Source organism: Myxocyprinus asiaticus, chromosome 1, assembly GCF_019703515.2.
Source record: "Myxocyprinus asiaticus isolate MX2 ecotype Aquarium Trade chromosome 1, UBuf_Myxa_2, whole genome shotgun sequence".
NCBI classification, from domain to species: Eukaryota; Metazoa; Chordata; class Actinopteri; order Cypriniformes; family Catostomidae; genus Myxocyprinus; species Myxocyprinus asiaticus.
In genome coordinates, this window is record NC_059344.1 from 6,075,949 (window position 1) to 6,103,426 (window position 27,478).

The following is a 27,478-nucleotide window of genomic DNA, read 5'->3' on the forward strand; positions in this document are numbered from 1 at the left end:
AAGTATAGCCTACTACAGAGAAATTTCATGTTGGAGCGGATTTGAGTGAACTTTTTTTTACTGGTGAGCGGTACTTGAGCGGAGCATCTGCTTGGGTCGTGAGCGGTTGAGCAGAGTGCAAGTGCATGGAGCGGACAGAGCGGAGTGTCACACCGCTCTGCTTCGCTCACATGCTCTGGTATGGAGTGCCACAAGGTTCAGTTTTAGGGCCTCTGCTTTTCTCCTTATATATGCTTCCCCTGGAAGATATCATGAGGAATCGTGGAATAAGTTTCCACTGTTATGCTGACGATACCCAACTTTATATTTCTTTGAAACCCAAAGAAATTTCAGAGCGCATCAAATTAGCAGAGTGTATCAATGATATCAAAGATTGAATGGCCATAAATGTCCTTCTACTCAATTCAGACAAAACAGAGGTACTAATTATTGGACCAACAACCTCTATAAATAAGCCGTTAAATATATCATTTGACTCTCAATGGATGTACTGTTACATCGTCTTCAACAGCGAAGAACTTATATTTTATACCAATCTGTCCTTTGAAAATCAAATTTCCAATGTTTGAACAGGATTCTTCCACCTCAGAAATATTGCAAAGTTACGACACATCCTCTCTGTTGCTGATGCCGAAAAACCAATTCATGCGTTCATGACCTAAAGACTATTGTAATGCTTAAGGATCTCCTGCAAGTTCAATATGATGGTCTAATGATGGACTACACTCTTACAATAGAATACATAGACTATCAATTAATTGCCAACAAAAGCCTTCATCAGCCAACTAACAAAGGACAATGCACCTATGTGAACTTCTGCAGTTAATCCAGAATGGACTTCAAAGACATTAGTCTTACAGTTTGCACAAAATCTTCGTTTAAACACTGGCCCTTAACACTTACTTAGTTTACTAATTTTAAACCAAGACCTGCACTGCACATAAATAACTAACATTGGCATTATATTAAATTAAATTTCGGGCTTTGAAATGATGTGTGTTGTGAAAAGTGCTATACAAATAAAAATGACTTGACTAGTTTCAGTTTTAGTATTCATACAAATGAAAATGATGCCAACACAGATGTGTATGACTTTCTTCAGCAGAACACAAACAAAGATTTTTAGAAGACTATTTCAGCTCTGTTGGTCCATACAGACATTTGTAGCTCCAAAAATCACATAAAGGCAGCAAGAAATTTATCCATACAACTCCAGTGGTTTAATCCATGTCTTCTGAAGCAATATGATAGGTGTGTGGTTGAGAAACAGATCAAAATGTAAGTCATTTTTTACTATAACTCTCCACCTTTGACCAGCCCCGACCAGTAGGTGGTTGATTGTGAAAGTCACTTCCACACCAGAATGTGAAAGTGTAGATTTACAGTAAAAAAAGACTTAAATATTGATCTGTTTCTCACCCACACCTATCATATCACTTCAAAAGATATGGATTAAACCACTGGAGTCTTATAGATTATTTTTATGCTGCCTTTATGTGCTTTGTGGACCTTTTGAATTCTGATCATCATTCACTTGCATTGTATGGACCTACAGAGCTGAGATATTCTTCTATAAATCTTCGTTTTGTGTCAGAAGAAAGTCATACACATCTGTGATGGCATGAGGGTGAGAAAATGATGAGAATTTTCATTTTTGGGTGAACTATCCCGTTAAGATGTTCTTATCTTATCAGTGTCACATTAAAAATACTAAGTGTTACACTATTTACAACGGAAAAAACAGCTTGACTGACGCAGTCCATCAAATAACAGACAATGATTCTCAATGGTCTACGTCAGAGTGTTGCAGGAAACGTAATTTTTTTTTCTCCCAACATTTGGTTGCACATAGGAGCGTCACTTCTGCAAACCCTTGAATTATTTCTCTATATCCTTATAGCAATGCACCATTCTCTCTGAAATTAATGCAGATGAAGCATTCTCTGACATCGCGTAAACTCTGTGACGTAACTTCTCATGGGGTGGTCACCACATCAGACCCTTTTATTTCTCTCATTTATTCACAAAAATGATAAAAATAACATAAGAAGTTTGTGTTCAAGTCTGACACATCAAAGAGACACAGACTGTTGTTCATGACGTGAATGCATTGAAGCAAAGGACACTTGTGTTGCTGAGTCAAGCCTGGCATGCGAGTTTCAGTGTAAAGCTCAACCGTATGACTCAGATTCACTCCAAGCAACAGAAGTAAAGCAGAAAGAGCTGAGCTCTGGGTGACGTGCAGCAAGACGCTTAGTGCATGTAACATCATGTGATTTGCAGTATGAGAGAGCTGAAAATTCAGCCAAGATCTCAAATAAACATGACTTCATAGGTACAAAACAGCACAGTGAAAAAAATATCAGGGAGAGCATGATTGAAAAGGGTGATGGATTATATTATCTCACTGATGAATGATTCTTGTGGCTTTCTTCTTGCAATAGTGCATTTCAGAGAACGAGAAAGAATCAAGCAACAAGTCCCTTCAGTTGAAATTGACAAATTCAACATCTGAGCTTCTACAAGTCCGAATCGCAACATTCCCCCAAATAAAAATGCAAACACACACTTAGCTATCTAAAAGAGGACATACCATAAGCTTCTATTGCTTTTTTTGGTTTTTTGTTTTTTTATAAAGCTAATTGTAATTACAACAGACTAACCCTAATGGAAAACATTTTGTATTTTTACAATTGCCAGTGTTAAAACTTAGTGCGCTAAATCTGACAAAACCTCGTTTTTAGGACATTTGTGGTCATATCTGGTGTGTGTGTGATAGGGTTGCCATCCGTCCAGGAATTTCCAGGATCATCCCGTTTTTTTTGGCCATCTGTTCTGAAAAACTTTAATTCTAATTTCATTATTTTTACTGACGTGTGTAAAACATGTCTGATGAGCATTTTAGCACAAGGCCATGAATGTGATAGGGTTGCCGAGCGCTGCTCATTTTGATGGAATTTTGTTATGAAATCTGCATGTGTATCTTAAAAATAGGCTAAAATATGTTAGAGTATTGATATTTTTGTTTGATTGAATGACATGCTATACATGCAGTCATTTCCATATCAATAGGAGTTACGGTCATAAATAATAAGTTTAATTTCTTGTATGATGGCCAGAAACACGTTTTTTGGTCACTGATCAGGTGTCCAGGAATTTTACAGGGCCAAGGTGGCAACCCTAGTGTGTGTATTTATTGTTTTTCCAAATGAGGATGACCCCAAAAGTCCCAAAAGGAAGGTTTAGTCACATTTAACCCACTATAATTTTGTCCCCAAACTATAGCTCTGTCAACGTACGTTTACAAAGACACACACATACACATACACATGCATACAAATACAACCATATTGCTGTTGCATGAAAGATTTTCATTAAGCATGATTACGGTTCCTGCGAAAATACACACTACCTCACATAATCTACCACACAGATACAATACACACACATTGACACCCTGTTGTGTGATTATAAGAATATCGCTCCTACGACACACACGCGCGCGCGCACGCGCACACACTCCCATACACACACTACAACATATTTACGACACGAGCAAAACAGCAGCTATATGAAACACACATACAAAACACACCCACACGCACTCGATCAAACTGTCATTACGGTTAATAATCGATAATCGGACGATAACTGCCGCAATCAGTAAATCTGCTGTGGATTAGATGGGGGTAAATAATGACGTTAAACCGATCAATGTGGCTCGTACCTCTCCCGCACAGCTCCTGCAGAGGGATGGAGTCCCCTCCGCCGTCGTACGGTAAATACGGGTCGGCGGAGTCCTCCTCCATACCGATCATCGGCTCACAGATTGACTTGAGCGGCAACCATGATCACAGTGGCGTTTGTTCATATGAGATTGCGCGTCTCCACAGTGCGACAATGGAGCAGCCGGTGACGTCATCGCGTTCACAGACGCACAGAGCGTTCAACGCACTGGCTTGCCCATCCCTTCTCTCTCATCCTCGAAAATCATCCTGCTGTTGTCTCTTGCAAGTCTACACACACGTGTAAGAAAACTAAAAGTACATCTTAAAAGCTGCTATTTCTTTTAGCCCAAGTACTACATTTACAACACGAGAACAGCATAAAAAGCATGTATGTATGCTGTGTTTTACAATACTAATAGAAACGCTTTCGAAACCGTAACAACAGTAGCGGATCCTGGCCTCGGCGATTTAGGCAGCCGCCTAGAGCGGCAACGCTCTCTGGGGCGGCAAGACAGGGTACCTAATTAGCCCCCATATACATGTATATTACATATACAAGTATATATGTGTATGTGTGTGTGTGCAATATATATATATATATATATATATATCCCAAAAGTGAAAATTCTCTCACCATTTACTCACCCTCATGCCATTCCAGGAACATGGCTTTCTTTCTTTTGCAGAATACAAATGAATATATTTTTAGAAGATTATTTCAGCTCTGTAGGTCCATAAAATGCAAGTGAATGTTGGCTAGAACTTTGAAGCTCCAAAAAGCACATAAAGGCAGCATAAAAGTAATCCATAAGACTCCAGTGGTTAAATCTATGTCTTCAGAAGCGACATGATAGATGTGGGTGAGAAACAGATCAATATTTAAGTCCCTTTTTACTCAAAATCTCCATTTACACTTTCAGATGTGAAAGTGTAACTAAACAGGCATCAAATTCAGATGTAAAAGTGGAGATTTAAAGTATAAAAAGGACATTGATCTGTTTCTCATGTTGTTGCTGATATTAAGGGGGGCGCCACGTCGGATCTCACCAAGGGCACCAAGCCAGACACTGCATAACAAACTTAAATGTTAATGACCTGATTAAACATTTCTTGCTTGTTTGTTTTGTACGGTGGCGCAATGCTGCCACATATTTTTATTTTTTTTCACTCAGTTATGTCGAAAAAAACAACAACATATTTTCTCATAATAATGAGTTATGTCGTAAAAACGTCATCTTATTATGTCATAAAAACGTTGTTTTTGCAAGATGTTTTGAGCATCTTCTCACAAATTAACTGGCTATCACTTTTCATGTCCCAGGCAGCCCTCCTGTGCTTACAGTTCAGTGTAGCTACTCAGTGGTAAATGAATCATGTAAATTGTAAAATTGATTTATTTTGTAACATTTTGTCAAATTAGCATAGATTTTCAGATTTTTGTCCAGAATCGGCAGGTTTAAGAGGAAAATATTCCAAAAAATGAAGCTGGACAATGTTTTCTGAAACGTGTTAGTGTAATCTGCAGGTCAAGATGTTTTGGAGTGTTCGCAAAAAGGACGCAAATATAATATATGTTTTATAAAAAAGATATGATAGTGTAAAATCGTTAAAGTAGCTATTTTAATGACAATTAGAAAATAATGCAAGAATTGAACTGACCACTGACTGCATATGACAAATATATTGAATGTGTTTATGAGAGATTTTTACAACATAATATCTCGTTATTATGAGAAAAGATGTCATTTTTACGACATATCTTATTACGAGAAAAGATGACGTTTTTATGACATCTCGTTATTACGAGAAAAGATGACGTTTTTACAACATAATATCTCGTTATTATGAGAAAAGATGTTGTTTTTATGACATCTCATTATTATGAGAAAAGGTCGTTTTTTACGACATCTCATTATTACGAGAAAAGGTCGTTTTTTACGACATCTCATTACGAGAAAAGGTCGTTTTTTACGACATCTCATTAGGAGAAAAGATGACGTTTTTACGACATCTCATTAGGAGAAAAGATGACGTTTTTACGACATATCTCGTTATTACGAGAAAAGATGACATTTTTACAACATATCTCGTTATTACGAGAAAAGATGTTTTTATGACATAATATCTCATTATTACGAGAAAAGATGTAATTTTTATGACATAATATCTCGTTATTACGAGAAAAGGTGACGTTTTTACGACATAATATCTCGTTATTACGAGAAAAGATGTCGTTTTTACGACAATATCTCATTACGATCAAAAGATGTCATTTTTATGACATAATATCTCATTATTACGAGAAAAGATGTCGTTTTTATGACATCTCGTTTTTATGAGAAAAAATGACGTTTTACAACATATCTTGTTATTACGAGAAAAGGATTTTTATAATTCATCTAAATGTAACGCAATAATCTTAAATCTTGTCCTCAGCACAACTGCAAAAATGCATCTGTTCAGGCAGTGTGTACGTGTGCAGAAATGTTGAAATCTATTTTATTTTATTTTTTGCTGGCAATGTTTTTAAGAGAGAAATTGACTTCTGAATACATATGGTCATGCCATAGTTTTTAGACATGACAATACCATGTATTGTTTTGGACATAGTGTCTTTTTGAAGTACCTTTGATGTTTTACCGTTTGATTTTATTTTTTTTTTTAATATACACTCATTTCAAATCACATGATTGCAACATGCTCCAAAAAAGTAATGTAACATCACCAGAAGAATGTGTGCCACATTATGAAGCATAAAATACATCAACAAAGGCCCCGTTCAATAGCACAGCTGGAGACCTGCATAATGGATGAATGGGGGTAAATTCTGTTACACAGTGGTAAACACTCGACTGTCCCAACTTTTTTGGAGCATGTTGCAATCATGTGATTAGAAATGAGTGTGTGTGTGTGTGTGTGTGTGTGTGTGTGTGTGTGTGTGTATATATATATATATATATATATATATATATATATATATATATATATATATAATTTAAACAATTAAATTCACATGGTAAACATCAAGTGATGTGTTATTGTAGTGCTTTCAATATAGCACAGGGTTGATAGAATTCACAAATCCCTCCTTTTGGTTTTTATTAGCATTTTTGTATATTTTGTAAATACTATGGTATATGCATATGGTAATCAATCAATATCATATATATATATATATATATATATATATATATATATATATATATATATATATATATATACAGCTCTGGAAAAAATACCAGTCTTTCACATTGCTATTGGGTGACTTTATGCCACTCCTGGCACAAAAATTCAAGCAGCTTGGCTTTGTTTGATGACTTGTGGCCATACATCTTCCTCTTGATCACATTCCAGAGGTTTTCAGTGGGGTTCAGGTCTGGAGATTGGGCTGGCCATGACAGGGTCTTGATCTGTTGGTCCTCCATCCACACCTTGATTGACCTGGCTGTGTAGCATGGAGCATTGTCCTGCTGGAAAAAAAACAATCTTCAGAGTTGGGGATCATTGTCAGAGCAGAAAGAAGCAAGTTTTCTTCCAGGATATTCTTGTATGTTGCTTGATTCATGTGTCCTTCACAAAGACGAATCTGCCCGATTCCAGCCTTGCTGAAGTGCCCCCAGATCATCACCGGTGTGACAGGACACTGCTCCATGCCACACAGCCAGGTCAATCAAGGTGTGGATGGAGGACCACCGGATCAAGATCCTGTCATGGCCAGCCCAATCTCCAGACCTGAACCCCTTTGAAAACCTCTGGAATGTAATCAAGAGGAAGATGGCTGGCCACAAGCCATCAAACAAAGCCGAGCTGCTTGAATTTTTGCACCAGGATTGGCATAAAGTCATCCAATAGCAATGTGAAAGACTAGTAGAGAGCATGCCAAGGGGCATGAAAGCTGTGATTGAAAATCAGGGTTATTCCACCAAATACTGATTTCTGAACTCTTCCTAAGTTAAAACATTAGTATTGTGTTGTTTAAAAATTTATATAAACTTGTTTTCTTTGCATTATTCAAGGTCTAAAAACACTGAATCTTTTTTTGTTATTTTGACCAGTTGTCATTTTCTGCAAATAAATGCTCTAAATGACAGTATTTTATTTGGGATTTGGGAGAAATGTTGTCAGTGCTTTATAGAATAAAACAAAAATGTTAATTTAACTCAAACACATACCTGTAAATAGTAAATCCAGAGAAACTGATAATTTTGCAGTGGTCTCTTAATTTTTTCTAGAGCTGTATATCTCAAAGTACCATAGTATATGATCACTGTGCAGTGGTACTGCCACAGTACTTTTTTTCTGTATGGGATGTTTAGTTTTACAGTAATACCAGTCAATATTAATATATCTCTGAGGACAGCTTTCATCAATATATGAATACAAACAAATTTAAAAGGAAATCGGTCCTAATATGTCTAAATGAGATCCTTTCAGAAAACAGATCAATTCTGGAAGCAACAATAGCTAATGTATGCTCAGCAGCTGACTAAAATTGATCACTAAACATCATAACGCCACCTGTTATTACACACACAAACACGAGCACCTGCCACCATATTTCAGTGGTGAACAAAGTAGATTACCTCAAAATAATCTCGTAGATTCACATCAGTATCTAGGACAGACCAAGAAACGTGACCACAGCATTGAAACGCTCACTACACACACACACACACTACCACTGCATTATCTCCCACCATTTACCTTCAACACTTGTTAATAATCCTCCTGTTGCCAGGTAACTGCTTTGGGCCATGCGATGAGGTCATCCATTGGCTCTGTCCAATAATGTTGTTTAAAATCATAACAACTACAGCTCTGTCCCGTTAGATCTCCTCAAGTGACAACATCGCCCCCACATATCCGCCTGTCGCTGGAAACACAGAGCACTGAAACAGTAGAGCTGCAGCAGGGACCCCCATCGTGTGGTGGTTTAAAAACAGCAACCCAAAGTTTGACACCAACTATGGCGCTATATACCAGTTTAAACTTCCTGCATCGTCACCTTCAAGGTGACAGGTCTGCCAAACTGGTTCCCACGTGTTGTTCCTTTTAAGCCACGTCATATTTATTCACACCAGTTAAACGTACAAACCTTCTGGTCTGACTAGTCAGGTATGTCACCCTGAACCTGATGTGAACTTTCACCTGGTTTCCCATCATCTATAATAAGCAAACCATGTATTTCCTGAATATGAGCACTGTGCCAAACTTTCCTTGAGCAAATTCTCCATTGTGATGTCAACTTCGGCTTGTGTCAGACAGGTAACTTTCCAAGTCCTGGGCGGCCGGAGAGAATCTGATAGGGCAAAGATTGTTGAATGGCATGGAAAGGCGAAACCTCCCTATTAAACAGCTACAAAGGCTCTTGTTGTGTGTGTGATCCAGCAAACAAAGGTTTGTCAGGCCGCCCACTGCGCTAGAGCTGGGATGCTAATGAATAATGAAACCCAATAGTCTGTTTGTGTGCCAAAGGTAAAAAAAACACACTAGTGCAGACTTGTGCAAACTAAAAGAATTGAGTTACACTGACTCATTTGATGCACAAACATCAAAACCCAACAACCACAACACATGGAAATATGAACACAAGTGACTTTTTATCAAATGGATAGCCTAATTGTAGCCCTGGTTGCAGTTTGGTCAATACTGCCACTAATGCAATAAAGAACAGCTCTTTACATATCTACTGCTCCCCTGTCTGAGCTATGGTCCATGTAGCATTCGTTTCTTGTATTGATATGCTTGAAAAGCTGTTATAAAGTACAACTCAACTTTCATGATAACAATGACCTTTGATAAATGCTGCCTTCAATTCATGTCGGTATGATGTCATATTTACAAGATGAGCACACATAAACTCCACCACAATGTTCTAATTACCAGTAGGGAAAAGAACTGACTCAAGTTCCACTCAGTAATTGTTTAGTGCATTCTTGCACTAAAAAGGCTAGATGCAGTGCAACAAATAGAGTTTAGCAAGTTGAAGTTCTTTTTAACTTGACACGACATATAAAAACAGAGGCGCTCCTGCATGAGATGCTGAATAAACAGCAAAACGCACCGAAACGATCAAAGACGTTCGTCTAGCGCATTAACATAGAAAAACAAATGTTAAACTGGATGGTAGCAAAAGCATTTGGTGTGAACAGCCCCTTAGGTGGAGGTCTTTATCTGTTGCGTCTTTCTCTTATTAGCATTTCTCAGATTAAGCAATGCGTTTAAAATGCTTTGTCAGGAAAGGAGTTCAATTTGGAAATGTGTGTCTCGAGATCCTTGTGTACTATTCCATTCGGTTGTGCTCCATCTGTTTAAAAAGCCCTAGCCTGGGCTTATAGGGTCCGAACCATTGTCCGATTGTGTCATCAGCATTAGTACAAGCGACAGCTGCTTACCACTGTAACTAGGTAACAAATTTATGGAAGTTTTCATCCCTTTGAATTTACCACCAAACCTTGAATGTGCAATGATGTGAAGAATGTTAGCGTTTTACTGCCGCGAGCCCACAGATGTGTGTTGCACGATGTGAAGAATGTGAGCTGCTCTCTAAAGGCAATTTATTTGGACACAAGCAGGTATGAGAAATGCATTATACCATAATAATTGATACCGGAAGCCTGCAAAGATGCAAATTATTCGTCATCCATAGTGGTTGTTCACTTCCACAATTTAGGATGATCGCGTTCATATCAGCAGTGAACTGTCCCAAAGTTCACATGAACCGTACCCCAGACCACCTTCACAAGTGAACTCGGGTGCAAGTTCGGAAAACAGCGTTCACTTTATCCAAACAAACCAAATTTTAATGTCAAACCCGATTGCACACCAAAAATGCTGGTGTGAAAGCCACTTCACCACAGAGTTTAGCCGAAAACCACTATTATCTAGGAATATTACTACCGTACATACAATTGTAATGAATGAAGAAAAACACTTAGGTACCGTTGTTATTATGAGTCTGGGGTACTACAGTGGCACCAGTGCAAAACCATGTTAACATACAACTTTCTATTATAACACCCCCCATCAACAAACATCAATGTTACGTCTTCCATTACACCACCAATGGCTGAAAACTACTGCAGTTGTGGGTGATGGAATCAGCAGCACAATATTCCTGGGATCGTGTTGACCTCAAGGAAGTTCATAATCTTGGAAAGAAGTCATAAGAAATGGATGATGGTGGTGCTGGGGAAAGGGTTTGGAGGAATGGACGAATGGAGGTCAGGCACAGGTACATCAGGTGTGGCCCTACCTGGTGACGCATCCCCGTCAAGCAGGTTGTCGTCCTCGGTGGTGTGGAAGTCCATGATGACGCCGGCACCATCGAGAAGCTCTTCGTCACTGCTGGCGCTGGTGATGCTGTTGTAGCTGTTCCTGCAGTAGCCTCTGTTGAACAACTGCTCAGACTCCATTTAGCAACACGAAGCCCTATCATAGAGAAACCACCCAGAGAATCAGGTGACGTGATTTAGCAAACCGCAAGAGTCTGTCTTGCGTACTTGCATCTGTGCAATAAGGTATGTGCAAGAGGCACACAGCAGACGGTTTATTCACCAAATACAAATGTTTCAAAACACTTACAGAAATGTATCATGGTAACTTTGGTAAGAGAGGGTAACATGTTAGGCTGTGTCCCGATTAGCATGCGTATATTATGCACAAAAAGTACAGTATGTACTTCGGTGGTGAAAGGCAGGGCATTAATGCACGTGCTTAAGCCGGCGCCACACTAGCAAACCGCAAGAGTCAAAACTCTATTTTGGCCGAGGGTGTCACACTTAAAACCAACTGTTTTGCTGAGATCTCGCTCTGAATGGTGAAGGGGTGACAGATATTCCAACTCAACACAACCCTCTCTCTCTCTCTCTGATTCCTTGTCACACGAAGCTCGCCGAAATAACAACAGGAGTACCGCGTGAGCATAAACAATTGTAAAATGGTGATTTTTGGCACCAGTATCAGCATCAGGATATTTGTCAGATATCGTCGATATCTGATTATGTCGCCCAGCCCTAATGTCCATATGCAGAATAAAGAAATTGTGTTCCATAAAAACACAATTTTCTACAAAAAAAGACTGTTGTACCTCCACTTTCTGATTTCATTAGTCATTTAATGTAGAAGAAAAATGCTTGGTGACAGAATCACTGTGGATTACAATCAGCGTTTGTGATGATATGCAGCAGAGTGTGATGAAAATGTTCATATAAGCTTGATGACTTGTCAGTTCTTAAGTAAAAGCAGAAGCTCATTGATCACTTGACGAGAACACAAGAGCTCCTCCGGGAAACAACTATTTTTTTCCATCACGTTGGATCTAGGGCTGGGCGTAAAATATCGTGATGTCTGATTACATCATCAACCCCTTGGCCAAGGGATCAGTGAATATTCTTGCTTTATTGATTTTTCTTTAAAAATTAAATTAATTTGTTGAAATACAAAAAACTTAAAGATATTTCCAAAATTCAAATTGCATTTCAAACTAAACAAAAAAGCAATTAAAATAACAAAGTGGTCAAAAATCGTATATAACCACCTCTCATTTACCGTCACGCAAGTATCCGTCTACGACAACAGGTGGAATATTACTAATACAAATTAGGATCTAAAGACAATTATAAATGTAAACATTTTCTGTCAGCTTTTCTGTCATCTGTTCTTAAAAATATAATAAAGTTGTTTTCTTCAAGTGCGTGTCTTTGTGTCTAACAGCATTTCTTGTCGTGTGTCATTCTGAGACGTCTTATAGTTAGTCCACCACAGTGGCGGGTAGAGCAAAATTACCTGCCATGCGCATGATATAGGCTCCCCGCATTTGGTGGGTGCTAAATCCATACCCTGTGCTGCTATTTAATGTATTTGGTGACTTCCCAGCTCTATGGTTTTGTAATTCCCCAAAGTTGTCAATCATCGTCTGTCAATGAGTGTCATAATATTTGTCAGATATCGTCGAAATCCGATTACATCGTCCTATCACTCAGCCCTAGTTGGATCCTATTTTTCCCATTGCTGTAACCATTAACTCAGCAGGGAGTCACGGCGGTCAAGTTATTAACGACCTCCCGCTGGCAGACACTAAAGCATGCTTCGTCTCTCACCTACTGGCACTCACCTCAGGCACCTATTGAGTCTAAATAGACATACAACTTACAGAATTTCAGTAGTACACCTAAATGGCAATAGTCATACTGTTCATGTGTTTTACTTGCTGTAGTTTACTTTCACATTGATTCTTCATCAAATAGCAAAGTCAAATTTAAGTCAGGTCAATCAATGAACAACAGTGCCACCTTAAGGAAAAAATTTGCATGTATTATATGCATGTGTACACACATATGGGAGAGACTGACAATTCAAAATTACTGCATAAGAAAATTGACATGATATAACAGTAATTTGTATGAATATATTACTCATTTTTTAATGTATATAAATGCAGCATTAAAAAAAGATGCCGCTTGGCAATTCGTTTTTTGCCGATTTCACACGCGGTCAACGTCCGCCCTCACGCCTTCTTGACTTGCAGAATTTCACCATGCAAAGGTACATGTGACCACACCTTTAGACTATATATTTTACAGTATGTTACATATGTTAAAGGAATATTCTGGGTTCAATACAAGTTAAGCTCAATCAACAGAATTTGTGGCATAATGTTGATTACCACAAAAATTTATTTGGACTTGCCCCTCCTTTTCTTAAAGAAAGCAGAAATCTGGGTTACAGTGAGGCAATGGAAGTGAATAGGCGCCAGTCTGTATACGTTAAAATACTCACTGTTTCAAAAGTATAGCCACAAGACATAAACAATATTCATGTAAACATGGTTTTAATGTGATAAAATCACTTACTAAACTTTTCTGTGTAAAGTTATATCCAATTTTACAATTTCATTGCCATAATGATGCAATGTCAACAAAGCCTAAAATAACTATAAAACTTTACAGCTCAAATAATACATGAGTTTTAACAGAAGAATTAATGTAAGTGCTTTTATAAAATTATAAGCTTCACATTTCTGCCTTTAAGCCCTCCAAAAATTGGCCACATTCACTTCCATTGTAAGTGCCTTTCCTCAATTTTTGCTTATTTTATTTTTTTTTAAAGAAAAGGAGGGACAAGTCTCAATTAATTTATGTGATAATCAATATTATGCCACAAATGCTGTCAAAACTTGCATTGAACCTGGAATATTCCTTTAACCCAAAAAGCAAGCACAACTTAGAAGATGCACCAGAAAATGCATATCATCAGGGCACCTTTGGCATACTACTTTTGAACGTACTATAATTTGAGACAATAACTCAAATCTTGCACACCATTTATGACAGAAAGTACAGTATGTGAACTGGGATGCAATTATTACACTTTCTATTACTGATGTAAAGTTGTAATACACTAGTATGGGATCTCCTTTCAATAGTGTAGCTTTCAGACATGTTCTGTACTTTTGTTTTGTTTCTCTTTTGATGAAATACTAAGTTACCACAGTTTTAATGTCATAACATATAATAACTCAAACAATAACTCTTGCAACTATGGCATTTTGGCAGAAAAAACTGTTACAATAAAAACATTTTTGTGGAGGAAGAACCGTTTTATTTAAAAACCACTTAAACCACTTAAACCAAAACTTGTGTGACCTTCCTATAAAGCTGACCCACATATTTAGGAAGTTACAGATACTTCTGAAATTGAGGCTAGGAGGTACACAGATTTTAAAGACATGTTCGGCCAAGCCAAGGAATGATATAGTTATCAGATTTTGCATCCCAGTGTTTTGTTCAAAATTCCATGAGCCCATGTTCATAGGGTTAACTAACAAAGGAATATTCCTGGGCAATGAACATTGACATTAGTACTACATACACTGTCAGAAAAAAGGGTACGGTCGGGGTCCATTTGTGATCACATAGGGTACAGCTTATGTGATTGTACCCTCACTGGGTCAAAGTTACACCTTAAGATACTAATATGTACCCTTTAGGGATAGATAAGGTACAAATACATTTCTGTCCATCATAGGGTCCATGTTTGTACCATTTCACCCAAAAGAGGTACAAAATACTGTGATCAAATGATTTGCCCGGTGGGGGATGGGGTGGTTCAAGGCTGGCAAAGCCACACACTTCAAGTGCATGAAATTTCACTTCATTGTCCCATTGTTGAAAATCATCCAACACCAACATAAACATAAATAATACATGATAAAAATAAAATGTTATACCATAAAATAGTTCATGTTCTCTGGTCACATACAACAGGTAAAAAAAAAAAAATCCATATCTGACCTCTGGATTTTAGTGTTTACATTTAGAGTGTCAAGATGATGATGATTATTATTTTTTTATATATAAAACAAATTGATTAAATTAAATTACAAACAGGTTAAGAAACAATGCCATTTTATCCCATATAAAATAAACAAGCTGTTTCTTTAAATAAAATCATTTGGGTGTTTAATTTATACAAAGGAAGAGCGCAAACTTATGCACAATTAATACAAACTTTTTTAAACAAGAAAAACTGAAGAGCTGCAAGAGCAACATGTAATTTCACAGTGTAGGACTTTATTCAAATTCGTCCAATGGGATTGACTCACTGTGCGTGCTGTGCGCGGGAAGTTTGGGATGTGCACAGACCGACGCTCGCTACATGAGGATGGATCTCTGACTGTCGAAGGAGGATCTTCTCAAGTTATAAGAACCTGGAAGTCACTGAAGTATCACATAAATTCAGAGGTACGTTTAAATTTACGTGTTGTTATAATTGGTATTTCGTGTATTTGTCCAATTGTTATGTGTTTTTTTAGGTAGTAATTTTCGTTGACGCAATCAGATTTGCTCTCCCGCCAAAATACTTTTTTAATTATACAGGCTTGAGAAAGCCAACATATTGTTTTCCTACTTCAGTTTAGTACGGAATAATTGACTAGGGACCGTCGAATTATTGACAATTATGGCACACCCCGTATTGGTAATCGCGTTGCGGCCGTTACTCCTCAGGTTAGCATTCATTTTCAATAATTCGGCGTTCCGCTTATGCCAAAGCTACTACACATCAAGACATTTTTTGTCATGTTTTCTTCATTTAAACACTTTAGTCTGTCGAACTGTTTTCTTGCACCAGGTATTTAGCATGTAACAGTACATGTCCACTGGTGCGGAAGAAATCCGCTCAACGCCGCTCACCACGTCAGACAGCTGGTGCTTTGGGCCGGTGTACAGCAAGTGTGTATCGGCTATGATTGTTTTCCATCCACGAGCAATAATATCATTTTTAATATGCGCGATTACAGTTGGAAAGATGAGAGCGTTAATTCTGAATGCCCAAAATATTAAAAAACATTGTTGATTTATTACACGTTTGCTTCCCCAGCCACATAATTGTCACAATAATATTACGACATTTATTGCCTGTAATTCTTGATCATGCTAATGTTTCTCTGTTTTTGTTAGCATACTTGGCACCAATCTCTTGGAGCGTGTACCTCTGATTCTCGAGGAGGTGAGGAATAAGGAGAAATTTGGGCACAGTCATACATTCTGAAGAAAGTGTAAAGAGCCTGTCACAGGTCTGTGTCAGGAGTGAGTGGATTGCTGTAGTATAACACATTAGCTAGTCAAATGCACAATGTTTTACAGGACATATATTTTAAGTCTTCTTTATATATATATATAGTTCTTTTCACAATACATATAGCTTCTAATCATTAAAAGCATTAATAATTTTTATAACTGAAGAGTAGCGGCGTATCTTTGAATGGTTGCAAAATGTAAGTATTTTTAATGCATATAACAGCCCACACTTTCAATGCAATGGCAGTGGATAGAGGCTCAATTTAAAGCTTAGAGGACCCAAAAGATGTCATAAAAGTAGTCCATGTGACTTGTGTGTCTAATTTCAAGTCGTCTGAAGGCATCCGATAATTTATTTTGTGTGAGAAACAACCTGAAATGAGAGAAGCTCCTTCGAAGTGGTTTGTGTGTTCACTTGTTTGTTTTTTTTTTAAGCTTTAAAGTGAGGTACTGTCAACTGCCATTGTGTTGAACAGATAGCCTGTGATGTTCATTAAAACCTCTCCTTTTAGATGCTCCTAAAATGTATTTTTTTGGGTGAGTATTAAAGGGTACTTAAGTTAAAATGATATGTGTAGTAATATTTTTAAAGCAAAATAATATATATATATATATATATATATATATATATATATATATATATATATATATATATATATAAAATGTATCTTACTGTATTTGATGACAAATTGTGATTCTGAGATGTTTAAATTGTTAATTCTGTGACATTGTGAACAAAAATGTAAAATTATTGAATGTTTCATGTTATTAAAGGAATAGTTCACCCAAAAATGAAAATCTGTCATCCCTCTACATAAGTATTGTTTTGTTTCTAAAAATAATCAATCGTTTGCGTTCAGAAGAAATGTATTTGTCAACTGGAGTAGTGTGGATTATTTTGATGCACCCTAAATATGCATTTTGGACCGTCAAAAAAATAGAGGACATTCACTTGCATTGTTTAGAGGAGGAGGCCTGAAAGTGTATTCCAAATTAGCACTGCCCCCTACTGGACAGAGTACTAATATAACATTAACAGAAAGCCTTTGAGGTGCAAGCAGCAAGACTCTCTGTACCGTATGATCTAGAGCACAGTTAAACAAAGCATTTCTAACTACATTTCACCCTTTTCAAGTGGAAAACAATGTTCAGTATTGCACTGACAAACTATTCTTTATCCTGGATGTTTGGACACTTACAAATAAGTACCAAAAGGTACCAAGGAACATACGTATAATGATTTTTTTGGACAGGGTACCATGGCAATTTTTTTGTATTTTACATATTCAATGGTAGTACCCAGAAATTCTTTGAAGTACCATGCAAATATTTGCTTTCATTTTCATATCAATTCAATACCATGGCATGGTATTACTATCTGATAACATCACCTTACCATAATAACATCACAATACTTTTTTGTAAGGCCAAATATCTCACTGAAAACCCTATTAAAATGACTAATTAAGCTCACTTAACTTGGCGTTCAAATAGAATATAGCCTACTTAAATTTTTAAGTTAAGGTAACTAGATGCAAGTAGACTTACAGTGGCATGCAAAACTTGGGGCACCCCTGGTCAAAATGTCTGTTGCTGTGAATAGTTAAGTGAGTAGAAGATGAACTGATCTCCAAAAGGCTTAAAGTTAAAAATCAAACATTCTTTTCAACATTTTAAGCAATATTAGTGTATTATTTTTATTTTGTACAATTTTAGAGTGAAAAAAAATGAAAGGAGCACCATGCAAGAGTTTGGGCACCCCAAGAGATTTGAGCTCTCAGATAACTTTTACCAAGGTCTCAGACCTTGTTAGGGCTATGGCTTGTTCACAATCATTGTTTGGAAAGGCCAGGTGATGCAAATTTCAAAGCTTTATACATACTCTGACTCTCAAATCTTGTCCCAACAATCAGCAGCCATGGGCTCCTCTAAGCAGCTGCCTAGCACTCTGAAAATTAAAATAATTGATGTCCACAAAGCAGGAGAAGGCTATAAGAAGATAGCAAAGCAGGTAGCCATTTCCTCAGGTCGTAATGTAATTAAGAAATGGCAGTTAACAGGAATGGTGGAGTTCAAGTTGAGGTCTGGAAGACCAAGAAAACTTTCAGAGAGAACTCCTCGTAGGATTGTTAGAAAGGCAAATCAAAACCCCTGTCTGACTGCAAAAGACCTTAAGGAAGATTTAGCAGACTCTGGAGTAGTGGTGCACTGTTCTACTGTGCAGCGACACCTGCACAAATATGACCTTCATGGAAGAGTCATGAGAAGAAAACCTTTCCTGCATCCTCACCACAAATTTCATCGTCAGAAGTTTGTAAATGAACATCTAAACAAGCCTGATGTGTTTTGGAAACAAGTCCTGCAGACTGATGAAGTTAAAATATAACTTTTTGGCCACAGTGAGCAAAGGTATGTTTGGAGAAAAAAGGGTGCAGAATTTCATGAAAAGAACACCTCTCTAACTGTTAAGCACGGGGGTGGATTGATCATGCTTTGGGCTTGTGTTGATGCCAGTGCCACAGGGGAACATTTCACTGGTAGAGGAAAGAATGGATTAAATTAAATACCAGCAAATTCTGGAAGCAAACGTCACACCATCTGTAAAAAAGCTGAAGATGAAAAGAGGATTGTTTTTACAACAGTATAATGATCCTAAACACACCTCAAAATCCAAAATGGACTACCTCAAGAGGCGCAAGCTGAAGGTTTTGCCATGGCCCTCACAGTCCCCTGACCTAAACATCATCGTACATCTGTGGATAGACCTCAAAAGAGCAGTGCATGCAAGACAGCCCAAGAATATCACAGAACTAGAAGCCTTTTGCAAGTTAGAATGGGCGAAAATACCCCAAACAAAAATTGAAAGACACTTAGCTGGCTACAAAAAGCTTTTACAAGCTGTGATCCTTGCTGGGGGGGGTAAGTACTGACCATGCAGGGTGCCCAAACTTTTGCTTCGGGCCCTTTTCCTTTTTTGTTATTTTGAAACTGTAAAAGATGAATATAAAAAAGTAAAATTGCTTAAAATATTAAAGAAATGTGTCATCTTGGGGGTCTGGGTAGCTCAGTGGTAAAAGACACTGGCTACCACCCCTGGAGTTCGCTAGTTCGAATCCCAGGGCGTGCTGAGTGACTCCAGCCAGGTCTCCTAAGCAACTAAATTGGCCCAGTTGCTAGGGAGTGTAGAGTCACATGGGGTAACCTCCTCGTGGTCGCTAGAATGTGGTTCATTCTCGATGGGGCACGTGGTGAGTTGAGTGCGGATGCCACGGTGGATGGCGTGAAGCCTTCTAGGTCAATCATTAAATAAACTTCTTTCTCCACAGAAATGCATATAAACTTGTACCTTATTTGCACATGCACAAAGAGAATTGTGATAAACAAGGTCCAACTTGACCAAAGGGGACCTAAAGGTGACGTCACACGGAACAACTATTTGCAACAAAACAACATAAATAATACTACAAAAAAGTATCATTACTGAATTCTTAATAACAACAATTTAAATGCCCCCATATGTTTGAGCAAGGAAACATAATTAAGTGCACGTTGTGGTGATGTGCTGAGCGACGTCTGTAGAGAGCGAGGCCGAGAGAGGAAGAACGGTAAGGATTGACACCTGTGGGAAATGATCTATAATAGCTATTCTGTGTTACAGTGAGAGCTGGAGAGGGATTAAAAGAGAATCCAGACCGCCGGAGGGGAGAGAGAGAGCAACACACATCTGCGTGGTTCTCTCTCCCCCACTGCGGCTCTGGCACCTCTTTATCTCTCTCCCGGCTGATTGAGATAATTCCCCCCCTGGTGTCCATCCTTACCGCTTGGCCACGCCTGCTCACCACACACAGCATTGTGGGTATTCCCCATAACCTCAATTTTTTTACTCAATAATTTGAGTTATTAACACTTAAATTCTTAAGTTTTGGATTTATAAGAAAAATAAGCTCAAGGGAGTTATGAGCCCAAAACTTGACATTTCAAGAAATGTTTAATTAAGATAACTTGATTTTTTCCAGTAATGACAACATTAGGGTTTACAGTGCTCTGAAGAATGACAAGCTTTGAGAAGCACTTAATATAACAAGTAGTGGTCAACCAATCTGGCTTTTTTAATGGTCAATAATCTCTAACTGGCCACATATCAGCTGATCAATCATTCTGGCTGATACACTGATATATCAAAGTAATGTCTATTAAAAAGTGTAATAAAACATAAGATCAAATGATCAAATTCTACATTGACACTCCAACTGATATAATAATTGAACCTCATGACTTACAGTCTGCTGGGAATCCCAGAGGAAAACTCTCAGAGGAAAGTTTTCCTGCTGCTGTGATCATCTTAAAACACAACAGCTGTTCACTTCATTGCATTTTCTCAGTTTCCTTCTTGCCTCTTAAACACACTGAGTGTTTTTCTCAGTCTGTATCTCCTCCTCCTTGTCCCATTCCATTTTCCTCCTTCCCTCCCTCTTTCTCTCTTTCTCCTTCCCTTGATATTTTTCCTCTCTTTACCCCAGTTTTGCATCTTTCTTACAGTTTCTCTTTATGTGGTTCTTAGAAGAATCACAAGTCATTGTTTGACTACACATACTGAACAACATCACTGAAACTGAAGATAAACTGAAAGGACAAGTTGAATATAAAATAAAAACTATCATAACCCTGAGCATGTTCATCTAAATACTGTGTAAAGGGTTCTGCCAGGGAGGACACGGGGAACCAGGTTTCTTTCACTCAGGTAAGGGTCTTTAATGGAGTTACAGGGTTGCCACAACACGTCAGCTTCACGTTCTCACAATACTCTTTAGCTTCACAATAAGATTCTAGCTTCACAATAACACTTTAGCTTCATGAAGAGCTTAAAGACACAGAGTCTCTCTCTCTCTCTCTGGTTTGCTGGCGGTGTGGCTCTTTTATGCCGCTCTCCCCGTGCTCACTGTAATTAGAGACAGGTGTTAGACATAATTTAGCTCAGGTGCAAGCGCCCTTACCACTTTCTCTCTCTCCGGACGGACGCTTGACCACGCCCCCGCTGCCACACACTGTTTCCCAGACTCTTTTTAAACATGAAGACTTTGTATGATATATAGATGTCTTCTCTCTCTGATATATTGTTACTAAATGAAAAAGTGGATGTTTAGGGTAATCATCTGACAAACAAATCATGAGATTCAGGAATCTAGTGCTTCAGTAGCTGCAGGCCATGATCACAACAGCTTCTTTGTGAATGATCAAACTGTCTAGAACAAGACCCGGGTTATATCCAATTAAAGCAAGACATTTAATTCATTTGCTTCAATTTGAGTGTTTTTTTTTTTATGCTCAAAAGTGAGCGCAGAGGTCTGAGAGCCATTGCCAAGAGTTTTAAGTAGCAGACAGGAATCACAAAGCCAATAAATATGGATTGAACCTGATGGTCTACTGGTCTGGCATTAGGAGGAAACCTTCAAAAAAATCTGAATTGAGAAGGACGCTGTGATTAGTGTAGAATATTGTCGAATAAGAAGTAGTCTGCTGACCAGCTGTTAGTCCTGAAATGGATCCTGTTACATGGGTGACTGACACACTGTGCTGGTGACATCAGTAAACATTTTGGTCTCCAGCAATTGTGTTGATAATGTCACCATAGCAACCTGCTCCAGAGGTAATGTCAGCAAGAGAAGACGTTTGTAAACAGATTGTAAATAAACTGCAATGTCAGATGAATTTGATAAGGAGTTACATTGAAAAGAATGGAAATAGATTAATTTATATTTTAATGGTCGACCAATATGGGTTATTCAATGGCCTTAATTACACAACATTTAAATGCATAAAAATGTCACTAAATATTTAATAACACAACATGTGCATTATCTGATGGCATTTGGGACTATCAGAAAGGGAAAATAACACCTCTGAAAATTGGCAAAGCAAGCATGGTAAGTCTATTACTACCTGATTTTATGATGGAAGGGTTCACCAAGGTTACCATACATTTTGACCAATGAATTTCCATGACCTTTCCAGCCGTTCATCTTTACTACATAACACTCTTTTCCAATTATCTGTTGTCCAGTGTCTGTTTCTTTGCCCACTCTAACCTTTTCTTTTTGTTTTTCTGTTTCAAAAGTGGCTTTTTCTTTGCAGTTCTTCCCATAAGGCCTGCACCCCTGAGTCTTCTCTTTACTGTTGTACATGAAACTGGTGTTGAGCGGGTAGAATTCAATGAAGCTGTCAGCTGAGTACATGTAAGGCATCTATTTCTCAAACTAGAGACTCTGATGTACTTATACTCTTGTTTAGTTGTATCAGGGCCTTCTACATCTCTTCCTTTCCTTGCTAGAGCCAGTTGTCCTTTGTTGTGATTTTTTTAGTACCAAATTAGCAATTTAGCATGATTACTCAAGGATACGGTGTTGGAGTGATGGCTGCTGGAAATGGGGCCTGTCTAGATTTGATTTGGTGCTGTTTTTTACATCAATAATGTCCTAATTAAACTTTGTGATCAGTTGAATGCCACTTTGGTGAATTAAAGTACCAATTTCCTTCCGAAACAGCAAAATCTGTACATTATTCCAAACCTTTGGATGCCAGTGTTTCTATACACCGATCGGCCACAACATTAAAACCACCTGCCTAATATTGTGTAAGTCACCTTCGTGCAGCCAAAACAGCACCTACCTGCATCTCAAAACAGCATTCTGAGATGATATTCTTCTCACCACAATTGTACAGAGCAGTTATCTGAGTTACCGTAGACTTTGTCAGTTCGAACCAGTCTGGCCATTCTCTGTTGACCTCTCATCAACAAGGCATTTCCGTCCACAGAACTGCCGCTCACTTTTTTTGTTTTTGGCACCATTCGGTGTAAATTCTAGAGACTGTTGTGCATGAAAATCCCAGGAGATCAGCAGTTACAGAAACACTCAAACCAGCTCATCTGGCACCAACAATCATGCCACGGTCGAAATCACTGAGATAAAAATGTTCCCCAATTCTGATGGTTGATGTGAACATTAACTGAAGCTCCTGACCTGTATCTGCATGATTTTATGCACTGCACTGCTGCCACAACCTTTTTTTTTTTTAAATCACACATTATACATTTGCATATATACAGTGAAATTCTTTATTTCACATATCCCAGCTAAGCTGGGGTCAGAGTGCAGGGTCAGCCATGATACAGCACCCCTGGAGCAGATGGGGTCAAGGGCCTTGCTCAAGGTGCCAACAGTGGCATCTTGGCGGTGCTGGGGCCTGAACCCCTGACCTTCTGATCAGTAACCCAGAGCCTTAACCGCTGAGCCACCACTGCCCTATTGTCATTTCAACATTAATAGATTGGACGATTACATGAGAGTAGACACATTTCAGTAGTTTGTACTGTATCTTTCAACAGACCCTCATGTTCATTCATGTTTTCATCATGCTACAAGTCACAGAGAGAGCGCTGTGCCCAGCTCCATTTGAATGGGCAGCTATAGCGATCCGTCACACATCATTAAAGAGCATCAAAACAACATTAATTGTTTAAATACTGTGATAACATTGACATAATTTGAAATCTGATGCTAAAATAATGTTTATCCAACTACTCCTGACTACAATGATGGAGCGCACCACATTTGTGGAAATGTAGCTAATGGTAAAACCGTATTTATTATATGCAGTCTAGGCCTATATGCAATTTTTGGAACAAAAGACAACTATGTTTGTGATATCTGGGATAAATGGTCCTTTTTTTTTCCAATAAACTTCAATAAACAAAGTTCTGCGGAACATTGGAACCCCCACCACCCAAATATACTGAAGTTTACTGATGACTTCATTTTAGGATTACTGCATTGCATATGGTATTATCCAACAACTAAAGCATATCATATTTTACCTCCAAATTGTGAAGCCCTATTTGCATTACATAACCAACTACATTTAAAAGCTTATTCAAGCACGATCATGTTGCGCAGCAGCTCAACTGATAGAGCATTGCATTTCCAGTGCGAAGGACTGCGAAGGACTTCGCCTGGCACCGCAGCGATTCCTGCTCACAGGTCTCGACAACCCAAGGCATTTATACTTGACGAGCACAGTGGTTGCACTCTTCTCCAAACAACAGATGGCAGAGCAAAGAAAATACCAGCTAATCCAGTAAAAAACAGTAGTGAAGAAGCACTTCACTGAACTTTACATTTATTTAGGCAGGTATGATAATAATAGTTAATGTTCGCTAATCAACAGCAAGAGGTGAAAACAACAAAAAACTTTTGTGTATTGTTTTTGTGTAATCAACCAATCAACCCCTTTCCTCCAATTGATCTAATGGTGCTGAAGCAGTGTGCGCACACTAGGCGAAAAAAAAATAAAAAATTAGCATGCGCAAAACCGAGCGAAACGGAGCCTCGTGAAGGCTAGGCGAAAGCCGTGATGACTTCACTTTGTGCGTGTAAACCCTCGTGAACAAACATATGAGTCAAGTATAAATCTGGATTAAGGTTTAGAGCTCTATTTTGCAAGCATGCAAAGCACACCTCTATAGTATGTGCAAAGACAGTGTGCTATGTCTTATCTATTTTTCGTGAGAGCGCAAATTCTAAGTGCAATTTTTGTGCCAACACAAAGCGCAAGTGGGCGAGAGTGTTTGCGCTATCTGTGGGTGTTTGCACGCAAAATGTAGGTGTACTGTATGTTAATGCAGTGGTGCAAAGTGCAAATTGCCATTTTCCTGAGAAATAGTCATTGTGCTAAGACGTTTCAAAATCACGTCTGCTTTCAACGCAAAGTGTAAACTCAGTTCCTGCATTTGCAGTTTGGAGATTCCACCAGCAGGTGGTAATAAAGTTCATGTCCAAACTCTGAAAATAGTAGAACATCAAATAATGTATCTGACAATCATTATTGTTGCCGTTTTATTAAACAAAAATTATGAGATTTGTGCTAAACTATCTGTAGTTCATAGTTTATCTTTCAATTATTATTCTTATGTTTATATTTATATTTACAATTATATTTATTATCTAATTTGTATTGGTATTTTTCCACCTGTTGTCATAGAGTGATTTTTAAGTCACTGCAAAAGGCCTGGTGGAAGAAGTTGGAATGAGTCAAATGTTTGGGTTTGGTATGATTTATTTTTTTACACTTTTTTTTTTTATACAATTTTTTCGTGTTTCAATAAATGAATTCAATCTTTCAAAATCTACCGTTAGAAGTAAAGTGCGTGCAGATACAATCACTGTAAATACTAGCCATGATTTGTGTGTTAGTACATGAAAATGATTAATAATATTTACATTCTCTATAATCTAACAGAGCCTACATTCAAATCCTGAACCACATTTTCCATGCATATATAAAAGGAGCATGTCACTGTCAAAGAAATATGCCTGACATTCAACAAGGCCGCAGTTAATGCACAAAAGTCAATTTTTCCTATTCTTCGAATTCATTGCATACAGACTATTTACAATACCATCTTCTTATGAATGTGCTGTCTTTGTTTATATTGCTAGAGCTTTACAGGGAATGGACTATATTCTCCTGAGAACCCTGCGTGACTGCTGTGTACATTTCCTTTTTTGATTTATAACCAGTACAACCCAATAAACAAGCAAAAAAAATTCTAGAGCAAATAGTTTTTATAAAAATGTATGTCCACAGTGGGACTAAGTTGTGAAATTTTAAGTAATATCAAGCTATTGAAAGTCAGATTTTTTTCATCAAATAGTTTATAATTAAAGGAGTGTTGGTTATTCATGTTTTTAAGACGTTATAGACATTACAGCTGATTTTCTATAAAGCTGAATTAATAATTCTTATTCAAAGTAATGGCCAGCATCATCAAATCACTGCCAACCATGTTAAAATAAAATTATACATTATAAAATTCTGAATCTATGTACTGATTACCAATGTCCCATGTCTGCCAAATATGTTGAGTGGTCCAAACCTCATCTGCAGGCCTGAAACTGAACTTTTGGTCAGATTTTAGGAGTGAATGCACTTAGCTGCATAGAAAACTATAAGATGCACTCTCGCTCCCTATTTAGTGAATCACTTAACCTCCAGTGTGCTGTCTGTCTGCACTGGTCTCAGAACAGTTATGCACCTTATTTTCATCCTAACTCCATATGAAGCCTCTGAAAGCAACATTTTTCAGCTTTTACATGAATACACTGATTCTCAATGTGAAATATAGAAATGCATTTACTAATGTCAATGAATAGAACCATATTGTACAGTGATCACAAAATAAAACTTAACAAAATGTATATTAAAATGAAGATAATTGACCCACAGATGTGCTAATGATGTAAAATATTCAAAATAACTCACATGTTTTTTCAACTTTTGAGGGAGTACGGTCCTAATTTCCACATATGTGGACATCATGTTTATTAGCATGCTGACGCGTGAAAAATGAGTGGATTTTTTAAAGCAGCATATCAAACTAAACTAGAGACACTACTCTTTACAACCAAACATGTTTCAATCAAAAAAAATGTAGAGGTTCCTTATCAGAGGCATTTTTGTTGGCGCTGCGCCAGTAACTGCACTTCCTGTATATCAACACCATGCTGTTGTGTCACGAGATGCAGTGTTTCAGAAGTTTAACCCTTAAATGACAGTGTAGAGTCTTGCTAACAGTATTCAGCCAGTTGTAATTCATTTAAATTATGCATTGCATATAGCGAAGCCAAAATACAACGTCCACACGTGTGGACGCGATGTCGCATGAAGTTAAAATGGGATGCAGATGGTGCAATAACGGGAGAAGAACCTCTGAATTCAATTGCATTTAGCCCAGTCCATTAGCGCTTTGCATGCATGATTTCGCCAAACCCACTTATACCAAAATATCAAAAATATTTGGAAAATACCAAAACTTCATGGCCATGCCCACTGACATTGCACTTATGACTTAGGGCATAGCGCTGCGCTTAGCGCTAGTGCTCTTAAAATAGGGCCCTTAGTGTAGGGAGGTACTTTTTGTTGTTATAAAATGCATGTTTGGTACAACATTTAACTTACTTTTAGCGCCACGCAGTGGACATTTTACGTTGGAACTGATGTGATACACAAATAATGTATATCAGTTAGCAAAAATGTTGACACAGCAATGTAATTTTCATGAGATCAGGCTGCAAAAGAAAGCCTCAAACACTGTTACACAACTTTAACCATCTC

At 37.9% G+C, this 27,478-nt stretch overlaps 1 protein-coding gene across 7 annotated transcripts in view; it reads right to left on the reverse strand.

The window, feature by feature from the left end:
* LOC127420489 (H(+)/Cl(-) exchange transporter 3) overlaps positions 1–27,478 on the reverse strand; it is a 79,199-nt gene that overhangs the window by 40,215 nt on the left and 11,506 nt on the right. For 3 of the 7 annotated variants that reach the window (XM_051663082.1, XM_051662863.1, XM_051663171.1), the window contains exon 2: positions 10,984–11,159. The exons of 1 other annotated variant lie outside the window; for it this stretch is intronic. In XM_051663082.1, coding sequence (XP_051519042.1) covers positions 10,984–11,143 — 160 coding nt within the window. In that variant the 5' untranslated portion in view covers positions 11,144–11,159. Of the gene's footprint in view, positions 1–3,727; positions 3,894–8,432; positions 8,667–10,983; positions 11,160–27,478 lie in introns of those variants that run through there. 3 more of the 7 variants (XM_051663317.1, XM_051662938.1, XM_051663018.1) reach the window with 2 other exon arrangements.